The following is a 19,236-nucleotide window of genomic DNA, read 5'->3' on the forward strand; positions in this document are numbered from 1 at the left end:
TGGTTCTCTCTGAATCTCGCTTGTGATTCTTGTGGTTCTCTGTAAATCTACAGATTCGGGTTCTTCTGGATTCCCTGTGAGTCCGCTGGATCTGGTCCTTTTGGATCTTTGTGAATCTGATGGTTGTGTTTGTTTTGGTTCTGGGAATGTACTGGTTCTGGTTAATTTGGTTCTCTGTGAGTCCTACGTTGTGAGTTTGACCCTGAGCTGGTTTTGGACTTTTCACTTTGAGCTCAGATAGGCGGTGAGGTCCAGACTGGGTGTTTTGGGTTCTGGTTAATTGTGATTCAAGTGAATCTGGTTCTTTGTGGTTCTGGATCTTGCATTTCTGGGTCTTTGAGCTGTGTTTGAGTCCAGCAGAACTGGTTGTGTTGCAGTGGAGGCTCCAGCAGGGGGCAGCAGAGCTCAGAGACAGTCTGATCTCATGAAGTGTGCAGTGATCTGATGATGGGTGGTTTATGGGGGGTGGGGGGTTGAGAGGGGCAGTAGTGGTAGTAGAATCCCTGTTAATCCCTTTAAAGCTGCACGATGACACTAATCTGCTCTAATCTGAAACACTGACCTACATGTTTACCTGCTGCAGGAGCATCAGCCAATCACAGCACAGGCAGCAGGCCAGCCAATGAGAGCTGTCCAGCCCCTCCCACTGTGTAAACAGTGGCCCACCGGGACCACCTGGGAGTGGGAGGGGCTGGACAGAAGGCACGAATCACATCGGCCAATCAAATCATGTGTTTACCATCACCGTGGTAACGATGACGATGAGCTCACAGGTGGAACACACCTGCTGAAGAGTCTCTGAGGCAGGGAGAGAGGTGCATCATGGGAGCTGTATTTCTACCTGCTGAGATGAAGCAGAGATTAAAAGATGAGGTTTCTCCTTTTTTCCTCCTTTTTTCATTCTTCTATCTGTGGAATGTGTTTCATCCCTCCTTTATTGTCTCCTCCATTTTGTTTTGTAATTATGTTTCTCTTTCAGTTCTTTCACTTCCTCCTTTTCACTCTTTCAGGTGTTTTTCATTCTACATTTCATCACTTTCTGTTTGCATCTATTCACCTCTTCTCTTTATTCATCTTTACCTTTTTACATTTCTACTGTTCTTCCTCTGTTCCTCCCTTCATTCTGCATTCTTCCTTTTGATTTCCTTCTTCTGTTCTTACCTTTTTCCCTATTTTTAACTCCTTAATCAGGTCTTTCCATTCCTCTTATTTCCTTGTTTACTTCCTTCCTTGTTTACTCTCTTACCTTTCCTCCTCATCTTTCCTTTCTACCTTTCCTAGCCTCTGATTTTCACCTCATCCCTCCATCAAGCTGCACAAACATCCAGCTGAGATACAGCCTCCTCCTCCTCCTCCTCCCCCTCCTGCTTCCCCCACTCGTCTCCATCCTCCCATCTGCGCAGACTCTACCTCCCTCCTCCTCTTCCTCCTCCTCTGCCTGATTTTATGGAGGAGCTTCACATCTGCAGCGCTCCCTCTCTCTCTCTCTCTCTCTCTCTCACTCGCTCTCCCTCCTCGTCTCTCGCCTTGATGACTGTTTGTGTTTGAGGAGCTCGTCCGCCGCCACTCAGCTCGCTCGCAGAGGAGACGAGGAAGAGGAGGAGGAGGTGTAGTTTTTCTTTTTTTTTTTTTCCTTTTTTGGCGGCTGCATCCTCTGCATGGCGGCGGGGGGGGAGGTGACGACGGCGCCCGGCTTGGCTTCACCATGATCGCCGTGTCGTTTAAATGTCGCTGCCAGATCCTGCGCCGGGTGAACAAAGGTAGAGCGAGGGGGAGTGAAGCGTGTTTTCTCCCACATATGTTACATATGTTACGTGTGTGTGTGTGTGTGTGTGTGTGTGTGTGTGTGTGTGTGTGTGTGTGTGTGTGTGTGTGTGTGTGTGTGTGTGTGTGTGTGTGTGCGGTCGAGCGTCGTTGACTGTAAACTGCTGACATTGAAAAGAGAGAGAGAGAGATGCTTATTTATGACCCGTGTGTGTGTGTGTGTGTGTGTGTGTGTGTGTGTGTGTGTGTGTGTGTGTGTGTGTGTGTGTGTGTGTGTGTGTGTGTGTGTGTGTTGTAAATGATCTCCTGATGGATTCATTCAGTCGATGGCTGCACCGGACGAGAGACCTTGAGAGTGACTGAGAGAGAGAATGAATGTAATATTGATGGTTTGTATAAAGGAGGAAGAGAAAAGAAGGGCAGTCTGAAACAGAGATTAACTGTGTGTGTGTGTGTGTGTGTGTGTCTGTGTGTGTGTGTGTGTGTGTGTCTGTGTGTGTGTGTGTGGGTGTGTGTGTGTGTGTGTGTGTGTGTGTGTGTGTGTGTGTGTGTGTGTGTGTGTGTGTGTGGTCCTGATGGGATGCTTCAAAAACCCCACACGAACAGAAGCACCTGAAGCATCCGTCGCCGTCTGAAGCTCGGGGTGTTTTTGGTTTTCGGTCCTGGGCGAGTTCCTGGTGTTTACGTCTGAATCAGGTTTTTTCTTTTATAAGAGGCAGAAAACATCGAGCAGTCCACCGGGTCGGAGTCGGTTTAAACCCTTCAAATGTGAAGAATCGTCTTATTAATGACCTTAACCTGCAACAGCCTGGTCACAGACGCTATAATTGTTTCCTAAATGTCTCAGACAGCCGTTAGACACCAACATTTTTTCATATTTTTTTCTCCTAAGCAGAGCTGTCAATTTACAATTACCTATATAGTTAATCAGGACTGGGTTTCTCTGTTTTAGAACACACTATACAAGTTACTGCTGTTTTCTGAACGTCGCCCATGCAGATTGTTTCTCGAGGCTATGATTTACCCGTTTCCTGGATGTCGCACATGCAGCTCGCTCCAGGAGACTCCAATTTATCCAGGTTTCCTGAACGTCCCACATGCAGTGTGTTTGTGGAGACGACAACTTATCTACCTTTCCTGAACATCTCATATGTTAGTTGTTTGTAGAATCTACAACACCTCACATGCAGCCTGTTGGTAAACTTAACTGTGTTTACATTGACATCCATTCAAATGTGTATTCTGTTAACTCAAGGTTGGAATTATTATTTCGAAGTAACGAAACAGCCGCAGATAAATAACTTATTTTTACAGTTGCTGCCTGAATGCTTCATATGCAGACGTGCTGCAGTCATGAATAATTGTTGGATGGTCGGTGCGACGTTGACTATGGATACCTGATCATTTCACATGTGGGATGTTCGTAGATACTTGAGCTTACCTGTTTCCTGAACGCCTCACATGCAGATAGTGAAGAGATAACATCAAGTAAATTAAAAGTTTTTACTTTTGTTACGTGGACGCCTCACCTACGGACCAATGTGACCGACGAGGTTATTTTTCTACAATTTCTCTGTGTTGCGAGAGCAGACTGCTGGCAGATGTTACAGTTTCCAGAAGTCACTAATGTTCCCTGAACGCCTCACAAATAGGCAAATTGGGAAACGTTTTCCGCTTTTCTAACGTAAATGTTTTTAAAATTTTTTATAATTTTGTTGCTTTTCAACAGTATTTTCCCTGCTGCTGTTCCTCCTCTGGCCTGTAGGGGGTGCTAGTGGCCGGCCGGGTTTAACCTGCTGGTCACAGGTGGTTGACACTTGATATCTGTATCGTGACCCGATTTAAGCTTCAAATAACAGCAGTTTGTTATATAACCGCTCAGTGTGCAGTCACTGTATAGTATGTGTGAGTGTGGATGGAGGCAGAACAGAGATGCTGCTGTCCTACATCTGGAGGAGGAGGGAGAGAGTGAGGAAGAGGAAGAGGAGGAGAAGGCTCCGCTTTCATCTCCACTTAGCTTCGCTCTGTGTGTGACCGTGCTGGCGATACTCGCATTGTGAGGACCCCGAATCAGCCTGAACGGCCACTTTACGGGCAATTTCAGGGATGAAAATCAGGCATGCATGAGGTCAGATGGTACAAAAGCCTCACTTTGAGGTCGGTTTACGGTTCGTAGTGAGGAAAGTGGTGGTTCCAGTTTGGAAGAACCTTAAAGAATCGAGATGAAGTGAAGGAAACCGGAACAAACGGAATGTGAAATAAGACGATTTGGGAGACGAAGAGAACAAAGAGACAGCAGCAGCCAGAGATAAACATCAGCAGGGTTCCATTAGTTCCTGTTCTAGCATCAGTGATAAATCTAATCTAATGTTGAGTCCCGGTTCTGCTCCAGCCGTCTGCTACGTGGAGCTGAAGTCAGAGCGTCACAAAGACAAGGATCAGAGGCGGCAGTATATCCAGGATCCAAGAAAATGAATCTAAAATCCAGGCAGAGTCCACAACACGAGAAAAGCAAAACACAGTGGCTCGATATCATGGCGAGGACGTACGATGACAATCTGGCATGACGAAGAAAGGTTTAAATACACAAGATAGACGGGAGACATAGTGGAGACGCATTAGACACTAATCAGATGCATTTGGAGGACATACTCAGGAGGGACAAATGAGACAAGACAGATAAGAACAAAATAAAACAGGCAGGAGACCTGACACAGACGACCCGAGAACTGATAAATGCTTTAAATCTGAAGGACAAGAAGAGTTTTGAAACCACCTGAGGTCATTTGGTAGGAACCATTTAGTGGAACTTCTGAACTAGTCCCTGAAACTGCTAGAACATTTGAACCAATTAAATTAGTTGTAGTTCTGATTCAGATAGAGACACTGGTAGGAGCCAAAGAAGGGAAAGTGGGTTTGTTAATACGACCACGGGGTGGCGCTGTGGCTATTTAAGGGGGTTTCCTGTCATGGTGAAGGAGGATGTTGACCTTGAAGCACAAATAAGTCTTTTCCCGCCGCGTTTGAATGCACCACAAGCTTTTTGTTATTGCTTCCAGATGTTCATATCGCAAAAGCACCGCTGGATCGTAACGGGCGTATTAACGAGTGTGTGTTTTCTTTGTGTCGCAGATGAGGGGCCGTACGCCAAACACTCAGCCGGGTCGCGTCCTCCCGATGGAGCGCTGGCCATCAGGAGGCAGAGTATACCAGGTGAGACGCGCCCACGAAACTCTGACAAGTATCACTTCTTCTATCGAGACAATGTTGGCGACCAGCTTGACCAGTTTAATGTTTTACCTTCTACGTTTTTTCTGTTTCAAAGCTGTCGGTTCCTCGCAGTGGTGAAGTAGTTGACTTAAGACATCGGTACAGCTTGAAGGAAACCGGTAGAGCTTTGAAAGTCCTTTTTGATTCATCTTAAATAGACTGGTGAACGTTTAAAACAAAGGTGTAGAAGTTAAGAGCCTGAAAGTATTTAAGCCTCCAACCCTTCATCTTCACGTGAAATGACTGTTGAGGCTGAGAAGAAGCAGTTTGAGCTCGATTATAATGCGACAAACCGTCTCCTTTCGTGAGAAACCCTTTGTGTGGCGCGTCCAGAACGACACGAACAGTCGCTTTGTGAAGGAAATTGTTTCATCTCACATTTTCATCCCAGATGGAGGAGTTCTTCTTTTTTTAAAGGAGGAAGACAAAGGAGGAAGGAGAAAAAAAACATTGGTGGACTTTGTGACGCTCCGAACCATTAATATTAAAATCTGACATTTTAATGAAACGCTGCTTCCTGTTTTATCACCTGAGGACTGGTTACATCACAGTGGAGCCGGTCCGGCCTGAAATACCCTCCCCCCCTCCTCTATCCATCTCATTCTCCTTAATATTTCAAGACTTTCATGAAATATAGATGGACAACAGAATAGAAGATTTCTTCCCTCCTGTTTTTGTCGGGATTTATTTCACTTCAACTGTCGGAAATGGTAAAACTAGGTAGCAAGCAACAAACTTGTTTCAGCCGTCGCACTGATTGCGGGTTATTTATCGACAGACGAGTTCCGGGGCTGTACGGTGGTGGAGCTGATGAAGAAGGAGGGCACAACGCTCGGACTCACTGTCTCAGGAGGGATCGACAAGGATGGGAAACCTCGAGTCTCCAACCTGCGACAGGGAGGCATCGCTGCCAGGTGAAAACAACCATTCATACGGTTGCAATTAAAGACAAGACATGTCAATAAAGTCTTTATTATAACGGTGAAATATGATTAAACTTTCAAGAATATCTTACAAAGGTTGAAAACAAATTTGAAATTTCAATATGGAAAAGAAGTATGTCAATAAATATATTTATGTTGAAAAACCCTGAGGAAATCTTTTAAAAATTGGGAATCTATTAAAAATGTCAAGATGGGAATCAAAACTGGAAAAAGTTACAGCTTTGTTATTGATAATCCAGATTTTTAAATAAAGTTGGGATATTTATTTGATTAAGTTAGAATGTTCAACAAAATTTGCAAACGGGTTTGAATAAAGTTTTCTCTCGTCGGTAGGAGTGACCAGCTGAACGTGGGCGACTACATCCGCTCGGTAAACGGCATCAACCTCGCCAAGTTCAGACACGATGAGATCATCAGCCTGCTGAAGAACGTCGGCGAGCGCGTCGTGTTGGAGGTCGAGTTCGAGCTGCCGCCCGTCTGTAAGTAAACTCCGGCCACGCTGTGACGTCACCAGCATTCAGGCGTGGTGCTGGTGTGTGTGTTATTACATTGGGTTTTGTGTGCGTGTGTTGACATGTGAATGTTAGTGTGTGTGTGACGATGATGTTGTTTTGGTGTACTGATGTGTTAATGTGGCGTGCTGATGTGTTAATGTTGCGTGCTGATGTGAGAATGTTGCGTGCTGATGTGTTAAAGTGGCATTCTGATGTGTTAATGTGGCGTGCTGATGTGAGAATGTTGTGTGTTGATATGTTAATGTGGCATGCTGATGTGTTAATGTGGTGTGCTGATGTGTTAATGTGGCATGTTGATGTATTAATGTGGCGTGCTGATGTATTAATGTGGCAAGCTGATGTGTTAATGTAGCGTGCTGATGTGTTAATATAGCGTGCTAATGTGTTAATGTGGCGTGCTAATGTGTTAATGTGGCGTGCTGATGTGTTAATGTGGCATGTTGATGTATTAATGTGGCGTGCTGATGTGTTAATGTGGCATGCTGATGTGTTAATATTGCATGCGACAATATTGCATATTGTCGCATGCACATATGTTACTGTGGTGTGCTGATGTATTAATGTGGCGGGCTGAAGGTGATTACTAATATCTGTCGTGTTGCAGCCGTGCAGGGCTCTGGCGTCGTCTTCAAGAACGTAGAGGTCACGCTTCATAAGGAAGGAAACAGCTTCGGCTTCGTGATCCGAGGTGATGACGCCGCCGTCTGGTTCTTACATTTATGTTCAAAATAAATAACCTAACCTGACATGGCGGAATGTTGGCAGGTGGCGCCCACGAGGACAGGAACAAGTCGCGGCCCATCGTCATAACGACCATCCGGCCGGGCGGGCCGGCTGACCGGTGAGTGTCTTCGCCCTCTGACGTCATTGTAAGAGTTTTAGTCGACCTGCAGCTGCCATAGACGCGGTTTCCTGTCTTCGAGCAGAGAGGGGACGGTGAAGCCTGGCGACCGCCTTCTCAGCATTGACGGGATTCGTCTCCACGGCAGCACGCTGTCGGAGGCCATGAGCATCCTGAAGCAGTGCGGGCAGGAGGCCACGCTGCTCCTTGAGTACGACGTCTCCATCATGGGTCAGTTCACTACAGACGTAAACGTCCATCACTCAAATCGAGCTACAACTCTAGTCGGTCTCATATTTACTTGATTTATTGTGGAATTTAAATTTCAATACAGTTAAAATGCTTCATTCCACAAAAGTTAGTGTTATAACGTCTCATATTAAAGTAAGACTGTAGAGGACCCAGTATTGAACCCTGTGGAACTCCACCTGTCTTTCTTGAAATGTTTTTGTTCTTGCCCCTCAGATTCGGTTGCCTCGGCGTCGGGACCGCTGCTGGTGGAGGTTGCCAAGGCGACGGGCTCCAGTCTGGGTGTGGCTCTGTCCACCTCCATGTTCTGCAGCAAGCAGGTGATCATCATCGATAAGGTGAAACCAGCCAGTATAGCAGACAGGTACGAGAGTTCATTTATCTGTTTGTTCTCTGGTGTGTTTATTAGTTTTATTTGTTTGTGTTTCGTTTTTTCTGTATATATTTATTCCATTTGTCTTATCAGGATAAGAGTCCTGTTATTATGCATTTTTTTTGTATGTTCCACATGATTTTTTATGTTTATTTTATGTATAATGGCCTTTTGATTTATTTGCGTATGTTATTTGTGTTTTTGATGTACTTTTGATGTGTTTCTATTCTTTTTCCCCGTGTAGGTGCGGCGCTCTTCATGCAGGCGACCACATTTTATCTGTCGATGGGAAGTCGATGGAGTTTTGCTCGCTGGCTGAAGCGACTCAGCTGCTGTCGGCTTCCTGTCAGACCGTCCGCATGGAGATTCTGCCGCAGCACCAGGCCCGACCGGCCCTGAACGCACCGCAGCATGGTACTCACACACTCCACTGGCCCAGAATGCATCTCTCTCTCTCACACACTCTCTGACACTCACACACCGCCCTGACACACGTGTGTGAGGAAGTAGGGACATGTATGCTTACCTTTGACCTCTGACCTCTCCTCTTGTTTTAACCTAAACACCCTCCTCTGTGTGTGCATGTGTGTGGGTGTATGCGTGTGTGTGTACAGTCAAGGTGCAGCGTAGTCCCCGCCCCCTCCCCTGGGAGACCGGAGGCTCCGCCCCCATCCTTCCTCCCTACCACTACAACACGTACCACCCCGACCAATCAGGGGCCAGATCGCACAACCGCCATACAAACAACCCTCGTATGTCCACCCCGTTTCGCTCTCGCTCTCGCTCTCGCTTTCTCTCTCTCTCTCTCTCTCTCTCTCACCACCTGTCTCTCTCTCTCTCTCTCTCTCTCTCTGCAGCTCTCAGTCACTCCTTCTCTCCCGGCTCCATGTCGGCGTACAGTCTCTCGTCCCTCAACATGAGCACCCTGCCCAGGAACATGTATCCCACAAGTCCACGGGGCACGCTAATGAGGAGGAAGGCCAAGAAGAAGGACTTTAAGAGCTCCCGTGAGTCCGTCTGTTTATTTTAAACCCACACAAAGCTTTCCCTGAAAACAGCGAGGAATCATCAGGAGATGCATGCTACTCGCTCCATAAACACAGGAAGACTTCGACTTTCCATTGTGATTTCACAAACAGTTTTTTTGTCATTTGTAGCAAATTAAACAAATTCAAATTCAAATGAGAAGGAATAAGTGGCAAACCCTACAGAGGAATACTGTGATTTGTTTAAGGCGCTCGAGAGCAGCAACAGATGCGAACAAACACAAAATCAGCAAGAAAGACATAAAACAGTGGAACATCATTATAATAAACAAGAAAAATTATTTACTAGTCGAAATGTTCACTTTTATTCAAGTAGCGACCGACACAAGAAACATTGTTTTGATTATTAAATTGATCCCCCAACAGTGTCTCTGGCGTCCAGCACCGTGGGTCTGGCCGGTCAGGTGGTCCACACCGAGACCACCGAGGTGACGCTGCTTGGCGACGGCATCATGGGGTTCGGCCTGCAGCTGCAGGGCGGCGTCTTCGCCACGGAAACGCTGTCCTCGCCGCCGCTCATCGCCTACATCGACCCGGACAGCCCCGCTGAGAGGTAAACACTGAAAGAAGTGACATTTGTGTTTGGCTGCTCATCCCACAAATGCATGTGCCCATTTAAAATGTATTGGTAAATAATGGTGTCGTTTTGGGCTACTGTTACCTAACAGATAGCAGATATCCTGTAGTTGTTACCTCTGTCACGTTTGTTTCTGCAGATGTGGGATCCTGCAGATTGGCGACAGGATTTTGTCCATAAACGGCGTTCCCACCGAGGACTCGACTCTTGAAGAAACCAATCAGCTGCTCCGAGACTCGTCCATCACCGCTCAGCTAACACTGGAGATCGAGTTTGATGTGGCCGGTAAAAACACGCGACCCACACTTCAGACGTCTCTATTGTAGAACAGTATGTCATCAGCATAACGTGTAACCGTTGAAAATACACTGCTCAAACCCAACAATTTAAACGATGTGAAGACGTGACAAATACAACTAATGTCAAGAAAAACACTTAAAACACAAAACTAATATCAAGTGTTTGAGGATTTTATTAAAATTAAGAAAACAAAAGGGAATGTACATAAGGAGTGACCAAATCCACATTAACGGTCTGGAAAGATGTAATCTGGCTTTTGGTTGACATACTTTGTATTGAAAGTACAAAAACGGCCAAAAAAGAAAAAAAAAGCCTCAAGAGACCACCCATTGAAAAAATGGGCAATCAATTTAAGTGTTAAGACATAACATAAAAATTCATGAAAACTGATTCATAACAACGTTAGGCGGCAATTCCAAAAACAGTTTTTTTATGAAAAACTGAGAAAAATTACAAAAATATGTCAAAACACTCATTTTGATCTGTATTCATGACATTAATTAGTATGTGCAAAACTTTCACAGTTTGATTATAACCATTTACTATATACTGTCCTTGTATACTATATCTACACTTACCTCTGAATCAGTGTGCAGCTCATTGGTTAAACACATTCAGGTGAATTGCATGAAAACTTTTCATGAACGTCTAATTTGTCTGAACACTGAAAATGGAGAAAACATCAGCAGATTTCCCGTTTTGCAAAGTCTACGGCGTGTTTACGTGATTTCATTCAGAGAAGCGAGTGAGACGGGCAGATTTGTTATGACTGCAGTAAATCGATCTCGTCTCACTCTCCAACGCAAAGTCGCGGCAGCGTCTCTTTGTTGGAGCGGATGGGACGGTAGTGTGTTGGTGTTGGTGTTGGTGGTGGTGTTGTGGCTGGCTGGTCGCCGTCGCCGGCCTTCCTTTCACTCTGTTCCTCTGTCAGACTCTTTGTAACAAACTACCGTCTGTTTTAAATCGTCCGCCCGCCCACGCCCGGGTTTTACAACACTGCACGCTGTCAGGCTGACTCACGCGCACATTGTGAGAGTTTGTAGCTGCAGGATGGTACCGGAGCCGCAGAAGACGACGCCAATCACAGGACAAACGCCCCCAAACTATTCAGACACCAGCCTGAGGCACAACTTCTATTTAGAATTTAACATATCGAACATTTACTACCATTCACCACGTCATCATCTGCATACATGGATTTACATTCCTCACATACAGATACTGTATACGATGAATGAGGACAGTTTTAAGGGGCTGACATGTCTTCATACTACATTACAAAAAAACAATTATACAATTACAGTTATTTCTCTGTTGACAAAACAAACAGCTTGTCGCTGCAGGTTATCCTCCCACGTTCTGAAGAGCTGCTGATTTTAAAGAAACATCTCTTCCTTTTAAATCTACCGTCGACTCGAGCACTGCTTCTCGTACTTGGACTGACGTGGCTCCGTCTCTGTCTTTGTGTCGCAGAGTCGGTCATCCCCAGTTCAGGAACGTTCCACGTGAAGCTGCCCAAGAAACCGGGGGTGGAGCTGGGGATCACTATCAGCTGTGAGTAACCACGGAAACACGGAAACGGCACGTCTCCTCGCTACAGGATGAAAGGCGCCGCACATGAGCTTGTTTCTCGGCCCGACCCTCGTTTCTTCTTACACGGTGTTTCTTCGCCTGGGAGCTGCAACATCACTGTCTTACATTCAGCTCAGAGCGACTCGTCAATATTACATCTCCTGCGCTCTCTCCTCCTTTAACTAGTAATCTTCGTGGCAGCGACGTAAACAGATTCAATTATTTACACGTTTTCGTCTGTTTGTGCGTCTGCAGCTCCGTCCAACAGGAAACCGGGAGACCCGCTCATCATCTCCGACATCAAGAAAGGCAGCGTTGCACACAGGTGACCAAACCTTGGACTGATAACCAAACCATCAACCAACCTTTAACCAAACCGTCGGCCAGGCGTGTCCTGACGTCTGTCTGTCCCAACACATTGATGCCTCCTGAAGCCCCGCCCACCGATACAGACTCATCTTTAACCGGATCGCTGTTCCGCCTGATTTCAGTCCTAAACTGTACGAGAAGCTAAAATTAAACCGCTGAAGCTCGGTCAGCCGTTTGTCTGTACACGGCTGGTTAATTAGGCTAACAGTCCTGTGTGTGTGTGTGTGTGTGTGTGTGTGTGTGTGTGTGTGTGTGTGTGTGTGTGTGTGTGTGTGTGTGTGTGTGTGTGTGTGTGTGTGTGTGTGTGTGTGTGTGTGTGTGTGTGTGTGTGTGCGTGCGGTGGTTTGTAGGTCATGTGTGTTGGACTGTGCTGAACATGCTGGCTAACCGGCAGGTCGCATCTGTGTTAGCTGATTTCTCTTTTAACCAGGACAGTAAAATTAAGCCATTCATGCTTGTAAATCATTTTATTTATTTTTTTATTTCATTTAACAAGGACGTTGCTCATCAGTTAACAGGAAAAAAAAAAAGAAAAGAAATCAACAACCTTGTAAATTAGCCAAAAGTAGCTCAGACAGGCTCGTTTCCATCTGCTTTTCCCTGCTCAGATCTTACAATTGGCAACCTGAGAGGAAGTGAAAGCTTACAAGCTTTCTCTCATTATCCCGACAAAAGGTAATTAAAATGAAAAGACTCATTAAATAGAAATTGGCCGCAGCCTCGACAGAGTCTGGACCGAATCCAAGAGTTGAAACGGCAGGATGAGCTCATTCAGAAGTAGCCCGAGAGGCATCAGTAACTTCAACGTGTCTTCAGGTTTCCCCCAAACTCACACTCATGGTTTAAAGACAGAGTTACAGGCGGAACGTACCAACAGTCCGGTGGTTCGCCCCCGGACGCCAAGTTTTAATGGGCCGACCCTGTGTCTCACGTCCAGGACCGGAACGTTGGAGTTGGGAGACAAGCTGCTGGCCATCGATAACATCCGCGTGGAGAACTGCTCCATGGAGGAGGCCGTTCAGATCCTCCAGCAGTGCGAGGAGCTCGTCAAGCTCAAGATCCGCAAAGACGAAGACAACTCGGGTAAATTCTCCAGATCTGTTCACCGCAACTTACCTGAGAAAGTAGACTCCGCTGAAGACGGGTGGGTGTGTAAATCTGCCCCGAACCTTTGAATATCTTCAAGGATGTACAGTCCACCCGTATTTGATTGTTTTGAAGTTGTCGCCACAAAAAGGACTTTGAAGGACCTTCAGGAGCGTCTTGATAATCGAAACCCTTCTCAGTATAATCTAAGATCCTTCAGTATCCACGAAATAATTCAACCGAGTCATTCCCTCTTTAAGTTCCTCGCTCTGTTTCCACTCTGGAAGTCTTTAAAAACCTTGACGACCTTCTCGACAATCGTATCTGAGAAACTCCTTAAACATTCGAAGTGTTTATTGGCGAAGGTCCTGAATTACTTAAATCTTCTGCTTCCAACTTATCGACTTTGTTAATGACCCATTTGGGAGCTTTTGATTTTGGTCCAGTTTTACTTTGTGGAGAGACGAGACGAGACGAGAACTTTCGATTGACGCTGAACTCTTTAAAAGTCCACACGTCAAAGCCGAAGCAGCGTTTTTTTTTTTTTTTTTTTCCTACAGTGGAATCTGTTTTAAAACAAACAAAACAGTCGTTCTGGTGTAAACAGGTCAGAAACCCTCTAGAAGTTCAAGGTCCGTCACTGCTGGAAGTTTTCAAGGGAATCCCTTCTGTCTGAGGTCTTGTCAGGGGTCATAAAGGACTTGTTGGCCTTCAGGAACCTTCGTATGGAGAGTCTAAACACCTCCGATCTTCCTGATTTGATCTTTTGGGTTTTAGACGAACAGGAAGTGTCCGGCAGCATCATCTACACGGTGGAGCTGCAGAGGTACGGAGGCCCGCTGGGAATCACCATCTCAGGCACCGAGGAGCCCTTCGACCCCATCATCATCTCCTCGCTGAGCAAAGGAGGGCTGGCCGAGAGGTACGAGGGCCAAAACCCACACTCATTAGCGAGGGATGAATTTATATTCAACCATTAAAGGAGACTTGAGGCTTTCTGTGTCCGAATGACGCCAACACTGTTGAGATGGAATCAATGAACTATGACGGGAAATTCATTATCCATATCAGGATTCAGATCCGGTGGAGAGTGGCGCCCTCTGCTGTCCATAACTAATGTTACATCTTAATCCAATTTCATATTTACAGAGCGAAATACAACACTGTCATTTCAAGGCACTTTTACAGAGAAAAACAATTAGACATGAGCAAGCAGAGGAGACAGCGGGAAGAAAAAAACTCCCTTTTAACAGGAAGAAATAGATATTTATCCTGAGAGGAGAAGTTATCAGGTGGCAGAGCCCCGAGTCCGGAATGTCTGTCATAACTATACTCTGCATAATTTTATAAACTTCCTGCCAAAAAGGCATCAATACTGTACAGGACCAGAATATGTGGAAATGATTTGCCTCTCGGCGTCTGCACTGTCTCCAACATGCAGATGAGCTGATGTAATGTTGTTTATTTCTTTGCTCCGATGTTATAAAGAATGTTATGAGGCTTTTCCAGAAAAACTCTCTCCATAGTGTTGGATTTGAAGTTCTCCATTGAATTCTACATTCTCCATGTTTTCAGTATCACTTTGAGTCAACACGTTCTTGGTTTTAGAGACATCACAAGGGGGAGAACGCAGTCCTGGAGACTGGTTCAATGTGGGAGTGGAAGGATCAGTCCTGGTTTTAGTGATTCTGGTTAATTTGACAGCTGTTTCTTTGGTTTTGTGGCGTGCGACTGCAGGACGGGCGCCATCCACGTGGGCGACCGCATCCTGGCCATCAACAGCAGCAGCCTGAAGGGGAAACCACTGAGTGAAGCCATCAGTCTGCTGCAGCAGGCCGGAGAGACGGTGACGCTCAAGATCAAGAAGCAGGGAGAGCGTACGTATGCTCGTCCAGAGTAACACACTCGGGTTCATATTTTGGTCACAGATAAAGTTCTGATAAACGTCCGTCCTCAGTGTCCAGCCCAAAGTCCTGTGTGATTGGTCCGGGCATTGGTTTGGGGGCGGAGTTTAACCCGGACAGCCAGGACGGAGAGGAGGAGCCAGTCATCATGGTGGCTCCGCCCACGAGTCAGCGAGCGTTCAGCACGCTGCCGTCTGTAGACAGTGCGGTGGAGTCGTGGGACGGCTCCAACATAGACAGCAGCTTCACCAGCCCCGGTACTGACCTCTGACCTCTAATGACCTCAGATGACCTCTAAGGACCTCCATGTCTGCTGCTAACGCCATCTTTCTTTGTTCTGTTGGTTTGCAAAGCTCCGCCTTTTCAATCATCACCGTACAGTTTCCATGAGTGGCGCAACGCCAAGACGGTCAACAGCCAATCATCTTCCTCCGCTCGCCAGAGAGCCAATCCACTGTCAGATCTGGGTCTCAGTGACGACGACTGGGACCGCCCGCCGCTCGGAGGGTAAGACGAAGCATGAATTACACCGAGAGGGAAAATCCTCCACATTTAACCACTTTTACGCTCAATAACAACGTGACCTAACGGGGCTTCCTCACTCAGCTCGCGGCTAACAGCTAGCATTCCTTATGCAAAGTAATGGGAGTGAGTAGCATCGAGCTACAGCGGTAACAGCAGTGTATCTCTGTCTGCAGAGGCTGCAATCTGCCCAGCGGTCTAATTTCTGACAGCAGGTACCGCAATGTGTGAACTTTGTCCTTTAACCTCCTCCCCCCACACAGCCCCTCACCTGGTGACCTTTGATCCCCTCACTTCCGTCCTCACTGACACATACGGCTGGCGGGCGCGTATGTGGTCGCTGCATATGTGACGTCCTGTGGAGCAAACTCACCAGCATGAACAGCCACCCCCACGTCTGTGTGTGTGTGTGTGTGTGTGTGTGTGTGTGTGTGTGTGTGTGTGTGTGTGTGTGTGTGTGTGTGTGTGTGTCTGTCTGTGTCTGTATGTGTCTGTATGTGTGAGCGCGCGTGTGTGTCTTCCTCTCTGATTGGCCGGCCTCTGACCTTCCCTCCTCCAGGTTCACGGTGGGACACGACGGGACCGAACCAGACCAGGAGGAGAACTTCTGGTCTCAGGCTCTGGAGGACCTGGAGACGTGTGGACAGAGCGGCATCCTGCGAGAACTGGAGGTGAGAGACGGCCTGTGCTGCAGCGCCCCCTGCTGGCGGTCCGATTACATAGAAGAGACAACATCGTCTCACCAGCAGGGGGCAGCATGCCAGTGCAGTTCATGGGTCTGCAACATTTTGAAACTTTACCTGGAGCTACAAAACACATTTTACTAATGTTATATTCAACTAATGAATATATTTAACATATTTAACATAGCGTAAAACCTTTGATATCATTTTGCTTAATTCACCAAAACTTTAAATGATGTTGTTTTGATGTAACTACTACAATGAAAGTACGACATGTTTTTGTGGTTAAAAAACAAAAAAGGGAAACGACTACTTTTCTTTCAGGAGTCTGGAAATGAGACGCAGCTCCTCGCTCTGGTATCCCCCCCCCCCACACCCCACTAACCATCAAAACTCCAGGAGTGTCAGACGTGTTCTCTGGTTTTCAGTGTGACTCTAACTGCACCTGTTGTGACATCACACGGCCTCTTGCCCAATCACGCGGCAGAGTCGCGTTGCACCACGCGCATGGCAGCGGAGAACGTTTGAGCTCGGGCATGTGCTGGGAGAGTTAATAGTTGGTGGTCATGAAGCAGATGTGTCCGTCATGCATGCGTCTGATGAGTCCTTGATTCTGATTGGCTGAAGCGAGCGGCTATGGAGTGACAACAGAAAGATTGCGCACTCAAACAACAAGTGTTGTCAGAAGTGGAATCAGAAATAGAAATGAGTAGAATCTAAGTGGAATGTGAACTCTTGGTAAAAACATTCAGCAGATTCTATGATGTAGTATAATGAAGTATAGTGTGGTACAGTGGCATGTAGTATAGTGTGGTATAGTATAGTGTGGTGTGGTGTAGTATAGTATAGTGTGGTCTAGTGTAATGTAGTATAATATAGTATGGTGTGGTACAGTTTCGTGTTGTATGGTATGTTGTGGTATAGTGTAGTATAGTATAGTATAGTGCAGGTCAAGGTCAAGTAACAATACACAGTCACATCCATCTGAATGTAAAAAACAGTAGTTTCCGGCAGCTTTTCCATTCCGTACACAGAACCCTAATGGCAGTAGAGAAAAGCAGATCCTCACAGTAAATTCATCATCAGAAGCAATAGATCCCGACCTGCCACTGCATCATGCCACGAGAAACAATAGATTCCATCCATAGTCACAAGTACACCCCTAAATAGACCCTGTATTTTAACTTGTTGCCAGCTGTGAAGAACCTGTGAGTACTCTGCCAGACAGAAGTCATCAGTTAATCCAGCTCATGGAAGAAAAAGTAGGTCTGGTTGCTAAACAACAATGGATTCTGCCGGAAGAGACAATAGAGATGTTAGTGAAGCCCATCAAGTAGAGACAATTGATCCTGTTAATAAAAGCAGCTTCCGTCCTGAATGGGTAGAAGAACGTGACCTTTTATATGCATGTTTCCTGAGTCATCTCAGGTCAGATCCTTACTGCTGTTCTCTGATTGGCTGTCTCCAGGCAACTATCATGTCGGGCTCCACCCTCAGTCTGAACCACGACCCAACCCCTCTGCGCAGCACGCTGGGACGCCAGGCCAGTTTCCAGGAACGCAGCAACTCCAGACCACAGGTACCCTGACCCTGAACAGAGCCAAATCGAAGCACTTCCTGTTTGAGTGGAATATGTTTCATTTTAACATTTTGAGTCTGAAAATATTATTTTTCAAATTTAAACTCCCGCAGGTAACGGCTCGATCAAACACATTGCCCTCAGACCCTCAGCGCCGAGCCTTTGCCATGAGGAAGATGAGGCAGGAAGTTAACGAAATCCTGAACCAGAACCCTGTGGAGCTCCACAAGGTGACCTTTGACCTCCGTGGCAGTGTGCTCCTCAGTTGCCTGACACAGCTGCAGTGGTTTTAACAGTGTCTTTGTGTTTGTAGCTCACTCTGGATAAGGCCTCAGACATGGAGGACTTTGGATTCAGTGTTTCTGACGGGATGTTGGACCGCGGCGTCTATGTCAACAACATCCGGCCAGGCGGTCCGGCAGAGCACGGCGGTCTCAAAGCCTTCGACCGAATACTACAGGTGCAAAGAAGTATCAAACGTTAACAGCCAAAACAACAAAAATACCTTCGGCTGAATGTTTAATCCTTGACTATTTCCAAACTTCTAGATCAACCATGTTCGGACCAGAGACTTTGACTGCTGCCTCGTCGTTCCTCTGATCGCGGAGTCTCCAAACCGCCTCGACCTCGTCATCAGTCGAAACCCCTCCTCTTCCTCGCCCCCCTCTTCCCTGCTGGCCAATCACACTGACGGCACTACCAACAACAGCCACTCCCCTCAGCCAATCAGCTGCGAGCTGGAGCCCTCGGAACTCTCCATCGGCCACGAAGACGACGGCGGCCCCATCAAGTGGAGTCAGCCCGGAGACGGCTTGAGGCTCGGAGTGGGGAAGGTCACTAATAGTTCCTTATAGCAGACGAGGACTGGATCAAACTGGGCTCAATCCGGTTCTGACCAGACTGAACTGAAGAGGTCAGTGAGGAGGGCAGAACTACAAAGTGGAATCAAAACCCGTTCAGACTGGTTCAGAGTTGTCCGTCGATGGTGCTACACACCTTCTGGATGATCGCTGACCTTTGACCTCTACAAGTTTGACCCCCGAACTGCTGAAGCAGCCTGAAAGCACACTGTTGGACTGGTGTAACTCCTCACCTGAACTAAGTCTGCACACTGGTACTTCTGGTAGCACTGGAACCAGATTCATTACCACTGATCCAGATCCAGATTCACAACTACTGTCTGATCATTACTGGTCCTACAGAACCAGAGCCATGGATTCGGGTTCTACTGAAGCAACAACCAATAGTCTTACTGGTCTATAAGCCTAGAACTGAGTCTTACTGGTCCTGCTGAATCTAGAGCCAATGGTCTCACTGCTCAAGGACCAATGGTTACTGGTTCTCAAAGTCTAGAACTGAGCCTCTGGTCCCACTGGAACTGTACCCACAACCTGTGGTCCTACCTGGTTCAGGGTACATGGGGTCAGGTCTTGGTCTTAACAGAATCACTGCTTCTGGTTCCACAAAAGCCAGAAACAGTGGTCTTACCTGACTCAAGACACTGTTCTGGTTCATGGTTTCAGGTTTACACAGCCATGGGTCCCGATCCTACAGAGGCCACAGTCACTCTGGTCTCACTGGTCAATAGTGGCAGTAGAACCATGGCTGCTGTTTGTCCTGAAGCCAGAGCCACAACTAATGG

At 46.7% G+C, this 19,236-nt stretch overlaps 1 protein-coding gene across 1 annotated transcript; it reads left to right on the plus strand.

The window, feature by feature from the left end:
- Window positions 1–1,705: 1,705 nt before the first annotated feature.
- Window positions 1,706–18,451, plus strand: grip1 (glutamate receptor interacting protein 1; the record flags this gene model as incomplete). The annotated part of the gene is made up of 25 exons (XM_080491518.1): window positions 1,706–1,760; window positions 4,897–4,977; window positions 5,813–5,948; window positions 6,312–6,457; window positions 7,098–7,181; window positions 7,259–7,334; window positions 7,420–7,565; window positions 7,800–7,947; window positions 8,201–8,370; window positions 8,814–8,963; window positions 9,369–9,555; window positions 9,719–9,864; window positions 11,353–11,433; window positions 11,707–11,776; window positions 12,758–12,903; window positions 13,684–13,828; window positions 14,644–14,783; window positions 14,864–15,067; window positions 15,164–15,317; window positions 15,509–15,547; window positions 15,892–16,003; window positions 17,484–17,594; window positions 17,708–17,824; window positions 17,908–18,054; window positions 18,143–18,451. The coding sequence occupies 25 exons, from the start codon at window positions 1,706–1,708 to the stop codon at window positions 18,446–18,448; spliced, it is 3,297 nt and encodes a 1,098-aa protein (XP_080347644.1). The 3' UTR covers window positions 18,449–18,451.
- Between the last annotated feature and the right edge of the window lie 785 nt (window positions 18,452–19,236).

The sequence above is a fragment of the Lipophrys pholis genome, assembly GCF_963383615.2.
Source record: "Lipophrys pholis genome assembly, chromosome: 22".
Lineage (NCBI taxonomy): Eukaryota > Metazoa > Chordata > Actinopteri > Blenniiformes > Blenniidae > Lipophrys > Lipophrys pholis.